This window comes from Cupressus sempervirens, chromosome 11, assembly GCF_028749045.1.
Source record: "Cupressus sempervirens isolate cs-2001-9-10 chromosome 11, ASM2874904v1, whole genome shotgun sequence".
Lineage (NCBI taxonomy): Eukaryota > Viridiplantae > Streptophyta > Pinopsida > Cupressales > Cupressaceae > Cupressus > Cupressus sempervirens.
Genome location: NC_143128.1, coordinates 649747708 through 649760671, shown reverse-complemented (window position 1 = coordinate 649760671; position 12964 = coordinate 649747708). Strand labels below are relative to the sequence as shown.

At 36.1% G+C, this 12964-nt stretch overlaps 1 protein-coding gene across 1 annotated transcript in view; it reads left to right on the top strand.

Moving 5' to 3' along the window:
* Nucleotides 1–12106, top strand: part of LOC149531442 (uncharacterized) — a 323857-nt gene extending 311751 nt beyond the window's left edge. The window contains exon 25 of the mRNA XM_089808939.1: nucleotides 11931–12106. Coding sequence (XP_089665065.1) covers nucleotides 11931–11975 — 45 coding nt within the window. The 3' untranslated portion in view covers nucleotides 11976–12106. The remainder of the gene's footprint in view (nucleotides 1–11930) is intronic.
* Nucleotides 12107–12964: the final 858 nt, after the last annotated feature.

Here is a 12964-nt window from a genome sequence, read left to right as displayed (position 1 = left end):
ACGGTTTGAAAGTTATTGCAATTTTTCGGGTTTTGGAGACCCCCTAAGAATGCTTCAACGTCAAGTTTGGGGCATTAAATGACCTCGAAAAGGGTCAAAAAATGGGGGACGAGCGAAGCTTGTCCATAGGGCTATAGAGCGCTTCGAGAGCTTTCCGAAAATGTAAACGGTTCGTCAATCAGAATTACGGTTCAAAAGTTATGCCTCCCGGAAGTTCGGCTACCGTTTCTGGATTCTTCTAGAATTGCACCGACTTCTAACGCAGCTTCCGGAACCTTCTATTTTGTCGGTGGATGCCTACTAGCACTTTCTAGAATGTACTCCTAGTCCTTAACCCTCCAGGGTCTATTTAAGGAGATTTCTGGCATTGTAAAAGGCAGTTCGGATTGGAGCTTGAGAGGAGGTGCTAAAAGGAGAAATATTCTCCAGATTTATGCTATTGTAAGCCCGCAGGGCATGTTTTGAGTTTATTTTCTCTGCACTGTTTGTACCAGCTTATTTTCTGAGTTAATATAATTTTCCCCTTTCTATTGTGTCTATTCTGGTTGTTGGTTTGTGTTCCCATCAAGTGGTATCAGAGCGGGTTTTCCTGAGTGTGTAGACAGAGCGCCGACTGTGAGGCAGTTTGCACCAGGACTGTGTGGTTGTGGGTTCGAGTTAGAAGATGCCTCCACGAAGAGAGCGTGGTGGAAGGGCCAGAGCTGTTGATCTTGAGGAGGTTAGAGCCCTCTAGAGACAGGTACAAGCATTGCAAGAGGAGCTTCGTAGAGGAGCAAATATTGCCGCAGATGACAATAGTGAGGATGACAATGAAGAGGAAGTAATGGAAGTTGACGGGGAAGTTCTGAATCCTGTAGAGGAAAGGCTTTTTAGGGCCATTTCTAGGTTTGGGAAAAGACCTACAATTGAAGTGGGTATATTTTCGAGAAATTTGAAACCAGATGAGTTGATCGATTGGATCAATGAACTGGATGAATACTTTGAGTATGAGGATATAAGGGACCCAGATAGGGTTAAGTTTGCAAAGGCAAAACTAAAAGGCCATGCCAAAATCTGGTGGCAAGAGATTCAACTGGAAAGACTTAGAAGAGGAAAGGAGAAGATCACAAGATGGGATCGCATGGTGGACAAATTGAAGAAGCAGTTCATCCCTGTGGACTACGAGCTAGATCTGTTTAAGAAGATGCATGGGTTAAAGCAAGCAGGAAGATCAGTCCAAGAATATACAGAGGAGTTTTACCGACTCCTGATTAGAGCGGGGCATGCAGAAGCAAATAAGGAGAAGGTTGCTCGTTATATCAGTGGGTTACGACCTAGCATCCAGGAAGAACTAAGTCTGGTAAGAATGACCAGCGTTGAAGAAGCATACCAGTTTGCCCTACGAGTTGAAGAGAAGCTGAGTAAAAGGTTTGAAGGAAGACAAAGAGGGCGCGGTCAAGGAGGAAGGGGAAGCGGTAGATCATCTGGAGGCCGCAATGAAACTCAAAGGAAAAATGAAGATGAGGGTACTAGCAGGAACCAGAGAAATGAGGGTTTCAACCGCTCCCGTGATCAAGACTTTGGAAATCAAAGAGGAAGAGGTAGAGGACGTGGACAAGGAAGAGGAGGCTTCCGTGGTACCTGTTTCCATTGCAATGAAGAAGGTCATCGTGCCTTTGAATGCCCTCAACGACAAGGAAGGACAGATAGGAGAGCTGAGGGCCAAGCTAGGGTTGCTCATGTGGATGAGGATGCACAATCATCACATTCAGAGGATGCAGAAAGAGGAGAGGCCTTGGTAAATGAAAGAGTCCTACTAAGTGGTGAGAATGAACCAGGGCAACGGAGGAGTTTGTTCCGTACCAGATGCAAGTGTGAGGATAAATGTTGTGATGTGATCATTGATGGTGGTAGCACTGATAACCTGGTATCAGAAGAGATGGTCTCTAAGCTGAAGCTCAAGAGGGAGAAACATCCCCAGCCCTATCGGATTTCTTGGGTAAAAGATGATCATAAGGTCCTGGTAAGTGAACAATGTTTAGTAAAATTCAAAATTGGGAGTTACCATGATGAAGTTCTTTGTGATGTTATTTCAATGGATGTTTGCCATCTATTGTTGGGTAGACCATGGCAGTTTGATAGACATGCAATACATGATGGACATGCAAACACATACTCTCTGACAAAGGATGGAGTTCGCCACAAATTGAAGCCCATGAAAAAGGAAGGTGAAAAGGTATGTAGCAGTGCTAGGATTTGTCTTGTTGATGGAAGGAAGTTTTTAGATGGCATGAAACATCAGCGTATGTGCTATGCTTTGATTCCTAGGAAAGATAAAGAAGGTAGTAGTGAAATACCATTTGAAGTTTCAGATTTACTAGGAGAATTTGGAGATATTATCTCTGATAATGTTCCAGATGGATTGCCACCAGTAAGGCAAATCAGTCATCAGATAGATCTGATTCCAGGAGCTAGTTTGCCTAACAAGGCTGCTCACAGGATGACTCCTACTGAAACAGAGGAGCTAAATAGACAGGTTCAGGAACTGTTGAGGAAGGGCTTGATTCGAGAGAGCCTGAGTCCATGTGTAGTACCTGCAGTACTTGCACCAAAGAAGGATGGAGAGTGGAGGATGTGTACAGATTCTCGAGCTATAAATAGGATAACCATCAAGTACCGGTTTCCTTTACCAAGGATGGATGATCTTATGGACTGCTTGAGTGGAGCTCAGTACTTCACAAAGATAGATCTGAAGAGTGGCTATCATCAGATACGGATTCGAGAAGGAGATGAGTGGAAAACAGCCTTCAAGACCAAGGAGGGTCTTTATGAGTGGTTAGTCATGCCCTTTGGATTGACAAACGCCCCAAGCACCTTCATGCGGCTCATGAATGAGGTACTTAAGAAGTTCTTGGGAAAATTTGTTATTGTCTATTTGGATGATATTTTAATTTTTAGCAAGACTCTGGAAGAACATTTGCTGCATATTCGTAGTGTCTTTGAAAGGCTGAGGGAAGAGAAACTGTTAATTAATCTAAAGAAGTGTGTCTTTGCAAAAAAGGAGTTAGTCTATTTGGGATTTGTTATATCACCTGAAGGACTCAAAATGGATCCAGAGAAGGTTAAAGCTATCTTGGAATGGCCTACTCCAAGGTCTGCTACTGAGGTAAGATCATTTCATGGTCTGGTTAGTTTTTACAGGAAGTTTATTAAGAATTTCAGTGGCATATGTGCACCCCTAACTGATACAATAAGAGGGGATAGAAAAGAGTTCAAATGGACTGCAGCAGCTGCGAGAAGTTTCAAATTGCTGAAGAAGAAGGTGACTGAACAGCCTGTGTTGGCACTTCCAGATTTCAGAAAAGTATTCCAGGTGGACTGTGATGCTAGTGGTAGCGCTATTGGGGCTGTATTAAGCCAAGAAGGTAAGCCTATTGCATATTTTAGTGAAAAATTGAATGATGCAAAGAAGAAGTATTCCGTTTATGATCAAGAGTTCTATGCAATAGTTCAGGCCTTAAAGAAATGGAGGCATTATTTGTTGCCAAAGGAATTTGTTTTGTATACTGATCATCAGGCATTACAGTACCTAAATAGCCAAGGTAAATTGAATCAGAGGCATATGAAGTTGGTAGAATTCTTGCAGAGTTATACATTTGTGTTAAAGCATAGAAGTGGAAAATCTAACAGGGTTGCAGATGCATTAAGTAGGAGACAATTGTTGCTTACAACAATGCAGGTTGAAGTAGTTGGGTTTGATGAACTCAAGAATTTGTACCCTGAGGATCCTGATTTTGCTGAAGCATGGAAAGCTTGTAAAGAACCTGTTGCTGTAGATAGAACCAAGTGGTTAGACTATTTGATTCAGGATGGCATGTTGTTCAAAGGTAGTCAATTGTGCATTCCAAGGAGTTCCATGAGGGAAAATCTGATTAAGGAGAAACACAGTGGAGGGATGGCAGGACATTTTGGTCGGGATAAGACCATTGCCATTCTTAAAGAACATTATTTTTGGCCTCAAATTACACAGGATGTGAAGAAGTTTGTACAGAGTTGCCAGGTTTGTCAAGTTGCCAAGGGGTTTAGTCAAAATACTGGCCTATATCAGCCATTGCCTGTTCCATCAAGGCCATGGGAGGACATAAGTATGGATTTTGTTCTTGGATTGCCAAGGACCCAAAGGGGTAATGACTCAGTATTTGTGGTGGTTGATAGGTTCTCCAAAATGGCACATTTCATTCCATGCCACAAAACTCATGATGCTGTCCATATTGCAGACTTGTTTTTCAAAGAGGTGGTAAGACTACATGGTCTTCCAAGGAGTATAGTTTCTGACCGAGATACTAAATTTGTGGGGTATTTCTGGAGGACATTATGGAAGAAGTTGAGAACAGACTTGAAATTCAGTTCCACGCATCACCCACAGACTGATGGCCAAACAGAAGTGGTAAATAGAAGCTTGGGCAATTTGCTGAGATGTTTAGTTGGGGATAAGCCTAAGGGATGGGATTTGATTCTACCACAGGCAGAGTTTGCTTATAATAACTCTGTAAATAAGAGTACTGGAAAATCACCATTTCAAATTGTATATGGGAATAGCCCAAGGACTGCACCAGAATTGAGGAAGATAGAACAAGGGGAGAGAACAAGTGCTGAAGCTGAGGAATTTGCTGAACACATCAAGCGTCTACATGAGGAGGTTCAAGCACACATTATCAAGATGAATCAAGAATATAAAGCTAGGGCTGATGCAAGGAGAAGACATAAGGAATTCCAAGTAGGGGATCTAGTCATGGTGCACTTACGAAAAGAAAGATTTCCAGTTGGTACTTACAACAAGCTGAAAATGAAGAAATTTGGCCCCTGCAAAATTTTGAAGAAACATAACTCAGGAAATGCATATGAGGTGGAGCTGCCAGATGGTATTCACATTTCTCCCATTTTCAACATTGCAGATTTGATAGAGTATCATGATGATGGTACTGATGAGGAGCTGGTTTTAGAGCCATGTCCAATTCCTGCTTCTAAGAAGGAGGAGATAGAAGACATTCTAGACCATCGTGTGGGTAGGAGTACCAGAAACAGGCAGTATGAAGAGTATTTGGTCAAATGGAAAGGACGACCGATCGAAGACTCAACTTGGATTTCAGCAGCTGAGGTTTCCCATTTGGGATTTCCTCTACCATCCATAAAGTGACAGGGTCACTTTTCAATCTACCCTGGGTGTCTGATGCAGGAGCATCCAGAGGTATAAGGGCAATCCTGTGTCACCCAAAAAAAAATGTACTTAGACTTAGTTTCTATTTTATGTCTTTACATTTTTGGATACCCATTTGGCTCAAATAAAGGTTCCAACTCTCATAGTTCAACTATCAGTGCATTTAAAAATCCCGAAAAAATAGGAGCATGCAATTTGACCATCATTTTGGTAACCTAGAAGGTGTAACTTGGCTAGATGAATGTAATCGAGATTTAGAGCATTCCAGAAAAAGAATCAGGTCAAAAGGCCCCACGGTTTGAAAGTTATTGCAATTTTTCGGGTTTTGGAGACCCCCTAAGAATGCTTCAACGTCAAGTTTGGGGCATTAAATGACCTCGAAAAGGGTCGAAAAATGGGGGACGAGCGAAGCTGGTCCATAGGGCTATAGAGCGCTTTGAGAGCTTTCCGAAAATGTAAACGGTTCGTAAATCGGAGTTACGGTTCAAAAGTTATGCCTCCCGGAAGTTCGGCTACCATTTCTGGATTCTTCTAGAATTGCACCGACTTCTAACGCAGCTTCCGGAACCTTCTATTTTGTCGGTGGATGCCTACTAGCACTTTCTAGAATGTACTCCTAGTCCTTAACCCTCCGGGGTCTATTTAAGGAGATTTCTGGCATTGTAAAAGGCAGTTCGGATTGGAGCTTGAGAGGAGGTGCTAAAAGGAGAAATATTCTCCAGATTTATGCTATTGTAAGCCCGCAGGGCATGTTTTGAGTTTATTTTCTCTGCACTGTTTGTACCAGCTTATTTTCTGAGTTAATATAATTTTCCCCTTTCTATTGTGTCTATTCTGGTTGTTGGTTTGTGTTCCCATCAGTCACAAATTCTTTAGAACATTATGTTATTGTTGATACCCTCCCTAGATTTGCAGAATGTCAATGACCAAAAGTAGCCTAGATGAAACAAAGAAGGTAGTTCCTTCATCAAAATGATGTGCTAGTGTAAGAGCAGAAACTATTCTCCCCACCTTCAGAAATGGTCTCACCCCAAGACATAAGGGGTCTTGTCTTTACTTCACCTAATCTCCTTAATAGAAACCTTCTACTTGTTACCTTCTTGGAATCAATTTGGCTATCCCAATGCTCAAAATGACTATCAGTAACCAATATATTTATTAACAACACTAACACTTTGAACCAAAACATTCAAATATAGTTTGAACATAAAAAACAATCAAGATGGCTATTGATATGTAACTTGTGCGCACCTAGGTTGAAAATATCAATGGATATAATGTAAAATCTACCTACAACATAGACAAAAACTTTATTCACCCATTGTAGCAACTATGTCCATAGTATTGTAATAGCATTGTAGCAACACTATTCATAGCATTATTTATTCCACATTTAATCTAAATTATAACTTCTAATTCAAAGAAAAAATTCCACCATTAAGTTTAGATGTGAAATATGTATGAATCCATATTTTGACGGAGTAGGTTTTCATCCAAAGCTTCTTGGATCCAAGGATTTTCATTCTTAGAACAATCTACTCATTATAGCTCAACAACCAGAGAAAGGCTTGAATAAAATAATCTTATAACATGTCTACAAATGAATGAAGAGATTTTCTTATATAGCTTCTTAAATCAGTGAACGCTCTTCCTTTTAGTAATGTGTGATTAAAGTCACCTTCAATATAAAAAGTCACTTTAACTTTATAATATCACTTCATAATATAAAGTGATTTTAAATTTATAAACTATTATATTAAATTAAAACAATCATTTCATTCCAAATAAAGCTATGACTAGAAGCCATCCCTATTAAATTAATTGATGAGCCTATCAAGATAGGAAAATATGCTAACCAAGCTTTTGGAGAGATTATGGAGAAGATGGGGACATTACATGTGCACAGTCAAATTTGTTGGTTCTCTCATGGATGATATTCTCTTTGGATATGGGTTCTAACAAGATTTTCATTTTTGTGCAGTGGTTCCAAAAATAAAGAAAACTCCAAGGATTGATAATCTCCTACTTTGGTTTCTAAAATTTGTGGATGGACAAGATTGTCAGAATATTTATGAATTTTACTTCTTGAGGTACAATATTACTTAGACAACCACATAAAGTGAGGTAGATCCTTAAGGATGTGTACCATTCAAACTATTTACATCTAATTTAATTATCCCTTTCTACATTAGTTGATAACTATGTTCTTATGCACCAGCAATACTCTTAGCCATGATCATGGTCCTTGCACCAAAGTCCATCATGGATTTGCATAATATATTTTTCCAAATGATTGAATTTTGTGAGAATATTATTGATTATGTTGTCCTACAACATCTGCAAACTTGTTCCCCACCTCAACAAACTCCTCCATCCTATTCTTCCTAATTTATGCATTCTCAGTAGACATTGTAGAGTTTTTAAACCCCACACTTCTTACTATTGACATTATGTAGATTTATAAACACAAAAGGCACTGTCAACATGACCAAGATGTCCAAAAATACAATCCTTTGAAACTTTTTATTCAATCATCCATTTGTTTTCAATGATGTTACATACATTTATTTCTTCTAGATAATCATGAAATACTTAAAGGTCTGAAAATTTCTTTCCTTTTAATCATTTTTTCCCCTTTTTTCCATGCACTTGCTAATTATATTTTCTATCATACTTCCAAATAACTCTATAAACAAAAGATTTATCATATTGGCCCTATAATTGAAGGGATCTTGTTGATCTTACCACTCTTAAAAAGGGGAATCACAAGACTATTTTTTCAATCTAAGGGAAACCCTTACTAATTATTATTGTTGAATATTTTTGTAAGGTAAGATACAAGAGACATCATGCTTTAAATGTGCAAGTAATATTTTATTATTTTATATTATATACAAGATACTACTAATTCTTGTATGTTTATATTTGATCTAATTTTATAGCCCAAATATTTCCCTATGAAGAAAGTCCACACCTAACAGTATGAACTTATAATAGAATAAGGAGAAAATTGCTAGACTATGGTCTTAGTTCAAAAGAAAAGGTGATGGAAAATTTTATTTTCTCTCCAAAAAAATGTAAGGGCTTAAAGAATCAAAAGATTCTAATCATAATAGTTGAGAGACGTTGTAGGCAACATGATCATATTGAAGGGGGAAAGGATTTTCATTCATTAGTGAATGTAGATTTCCAACTAGAGGAATGTGGAGGTGTGAATATTCAAGCAGAAGGTAATACTCCTATGGAAGAAGATGATCCTAAGGTAGATAACACAATTGAAGATGTTGGTATTGGCATAGTTGATCATGTGCCAGAGAACACGATTGAAAAAGATGTTACTAGTGCAACTAATGAAGATGATTATACTAGCGCATCTGATGATGATGATGATGAAGAGAACCTTGATATAACTATAATTGAAAAGGCCTATGAGCCCCTGTACCAAGGCTCCCAAATAACTCTTCTCTCCATTGTATTGGTTTTGGTGAACTTCAAGGTTATGAATGGTATATCTAATGTAGCAATCTAAGTATACTAAGGTATATTGTCATTTATTTCATCTTCTATGTTAGCATTCCATTAATTTTCATTGTATTAAGAAAATAGATTCCATAGGTTGATAGGTTAGTGTTTATTGCCACCATAAAACATTCTACCTCACTCTTACTAAGAATTGTTGGTCATTATGAAAGATATTGGAATGGAGTATCAAATAACACATGCATGTCCCATTGATCATATCATATATCATAAACAACATGAATTTGCAATAGGATGCCCTAATTTTCACATTATTAAATATTGATCAAATCAAATATAAAAAAGGTTCCTTGCAAGGTTCTTCAGTACATTCTCATTACTTCACGTCAACAACAATTATTCAGGTGCACTATCTTGGCATAATTTATGGATTACCTTGACCCCAATAGAAGTCAAGATGACATTATACTAATGCATGTGGATGGTTATACATAAGGACATAGAATATAGGTCATCACTCTTTAAAGAAGAACCTCATATTCTGAAGCTTTTATTGGCAGCAGACGGTGTCAATCCATTTAAATAGATGAGATTTCTTTGCTTAGTCTGACTTATTTTTTGTTATTAACAATAAAATTCCTCCTTGGATGTCCATAAAGAGAGAGCGCATAATATTGGCAATGATTGTATCAAGTATTTTTCCATTTAATAATCATCTAAATTAATTTATAAACACCACATCAAAATGGCCACAATAATTATGTTTTTTATGTCCATTCAACAAGGTAAGTACTAAGTGAAAGATATGAATTTATATAGTAAGCCCCTTATTGACAAGTTATTGGAGTTATGGAATGGGTTCATTATGTATGATGTCTTTAGACCAATAGATCAAAGAAAATTTTAATTTAATGCAATATTTTTATGGACAATACATGATGCCCTTGGGATAACACATTTTTGTGGTATGTAAAATTGTTAATGTATATTTTTGGTTTGTAATAGTGCTAACACATTTTTGTTGTATGTTTAATTTGCACATGATAATTCTAAATATCAAATTAACACATGTCATCCAATTATACATGATCTTGTAGGCCTTTAGAGAAAGGGAAATTTTGCATGTCCAGTTTGTGGTCCAAAGATGAAATCACATCATTCAAAAAGTTTAGGAAAGAAAGTTTTCGATGAGCATAAGTAATTTCTCCACAAAAATCATAAGTATCAAATTATAGAAAAGTATCTTTTCAATGGGAAAGAAGAGACAAAATCAAAGCCATGAAGAATGACACCTCACCTATGGAAGTTTGAATACAATAGAATGAATCATTGAGGTAATATCATTCCATTTGTTGCACGTTTTTGTATGAAATTTATATTTGTATATTGTCTTGTGGTTAGTAATGATGTAAATGATGTTCATGAAGGTCATCAAGGCATTTATGAGCAACTTCCAAAAGTACTAAAACTCTATCCTAGACAATTTAATAGGTTGTCATACTACAAGAACCTCCCAATGTGCATTTGTTTGATGTTATACTAACTAGAAAGAATGTAACAAAGACACTATCCAAGGAAAATATTGGATGGAAGGTATAAAAAATAAAAATAAGTCAAAATTTGTAATGACATTCATTAATCCAATCATGCATTGAAGTTTTTCATTGAATCAAATAGCAATCGAAACCAAATTAATGCAAGTGCCCTTCCTTGGTTATTAACGCAGTAGCAAACTAATGCCATAGTTGAAGCCATACAAAAAACTAAATTTCTCATAGGATTTGCTACAAACATAAGTAGTCTCATATCAAATAAAGGTGATTTTGGTTTAGGGTTGAAAATGCATGATTAGCATACCTTCTTCAAGGTAAGTCATGTTCTTCTCTATTTACAATATATTTTTAAAACTTCATATTCTTTTCATTGTATTATTTTATGATATATTGAAAAGATGATTTTATTATTATTGTAATATGTTATGCCTCTATCTCTCCCACAAAAATTCAAAAACATTAGTGTCAAACAAGTTATATATAATCTTGGAAAATACATGAGGTTAGAAGTGTTATTTCTTAGATTTGTTGTATAGTTATTATTTTTGCATCTTACTTTTATTTTTTTGTAATATATTGTATAATCTTTTATAGATTCTCATTAAAATGTTATTGCGTGATGCATATCTTCTAGCTAGTTATCATAAAAAAAAATTGATTAAAAAGACATAAAGCATTGGAAGAGTGAAATTCCTCTTTTGTGTGAAATGCAAAAGTGTCAACCTTCAACTTTTTTTAATGCACAAGACTTCATATATCTAGTTGAGGAGATTGAATTGTGTGGACCTGTACCAACTAGGTCAATATGGATGGTTGAGAGGAACTTGAAATTTTAAAAGGGTTTGGTTTGACAAAGAGCACATCCTAAGAGTTCCATAGTGGAGGGATATATAATATACCAGAATATGGTGTACATTAGTGAATATCTTTCCAAGTTTGTAGTAAAGATCCATGTAGATTGAGTTTGGGTTCCCAACTCTATTAACATATTCGAAGGGGAGCACTTGATGGGAAAAATTAGATTGAAGAAAGTGAGACATAATTATGAGATATTATTGTAGTTAATCAATTCTTATCCATCATGTATATGAGTTGTTTATAACTAGTCTATTTATTTTGTAGTTTCTCATGGCTAGGATGCACTTCATTTATATATTATGAATAATCTTTGATTGGATGACGGTATGGATTGAATGATCTCATTAACATGGAGAGGTGTTTCTTCATTAGTTAAAGAAGCTCATTGTAATGAAGATTCTAATGTTACACCAATGGTAATTGATCTAGCAGATGGTTTAAGAGGTAGAAAGGTATGTATTAGTTAATTTATCATGACCCATATGTTTAATATCAACTCACAAATGGATGCATAATTTTGACATGTTTGAAAAATAACAGGTCAAGGACCACAAAGCTATGTACTAGAATGGCCATAACTTTCACATAAAAAATTTGGACGACATGAAGAGAACTTGTGATTTTGGGATAACTGTAGTCTTTGAGGTCACTAATATTTTGTCTAGAAATGACATGCATCATCAACAATATGAATCAAAATGATCCTGATAAAACTATTGTTGAACATGATAATGGATTTAAAATGATTAATACAAGACCATTTGATCTAGTTATAAATGAGCCCTATGTTATTACAAGTCATTGTGAGCAAATGTTTTACTTTGGAATTTTTCATAAACTAGGTTGGTCATTTTTCGTTAGACACAATCCAAGAGGAAGACCAATAAAGTATAATGTGATTGAAGAAGAAGATACTGAAGATGTGGAAGATGAAGTAGATGATGATCACAAATGACAATTAGCTGATGATGATGAAGAAGATGATGATGATGATAATGATGATGATAATGATGATGGTGATAATGTTCATGATGATGGTGATGATATTGATGATGATGGTAGTGGTGATGGTGATGATGATGACAATGATGATGATGATGGTCGTAGTGATGATCATGATGATGATGGCAATAATGATGATGAGATGGACCAAGAAGATGACCAATGATATTATCAATGGAAATATAAGAGGTATGATCAATAAAATGTAAGAGGTATTGATATATTCATCAAAAATTTATTTAAGTTTTATTTTTCTCATGATTAATATATTTCATGTTCAAGTCTAATGTTATTGTATAATTATTTCTTTGTGTTCAATTCTAATGATAACAACATTGGTGATTTATGATACACGTATTGCAAATATGTGTTACGATGCTCAATTCTTGGTGTTGATTACTTATAATATATTTTTTGTGCATGATTGTCACCCTTTGTGCAAATAGGCTAAGGACTACAAACATTGTCATACCTTTTGTTGAGGATCTTTTGTAGCTAGCACACATAAAGTAGAGGTAATGAATTAAAAAATATACAATGATTATAATGTATGCATAATTTTCATGCTATGTTCTATGTAATTTGTAGCATAAGTATCATATAATTTGTAACTAAATTAAGGAAAATGATTTACATATGCAAGAAACGATGCCTCTTTAACAAGGATCCTACACAATGACATGGATCAAGAGGTATAAGTTTATTACATGCTTGCTTTCTCTTTACCTTCAACGTCAACTTTAGGCAAAATTCATTAATATTAGCCTCATGTTATAGCATAATATTTTGCTCCTTCAACTGTATCACTCATTTCATGGGCTACAACTACCACCAAATAGGTATCTGTCAGATTTGTCTTCCATAAGTGAAGAAA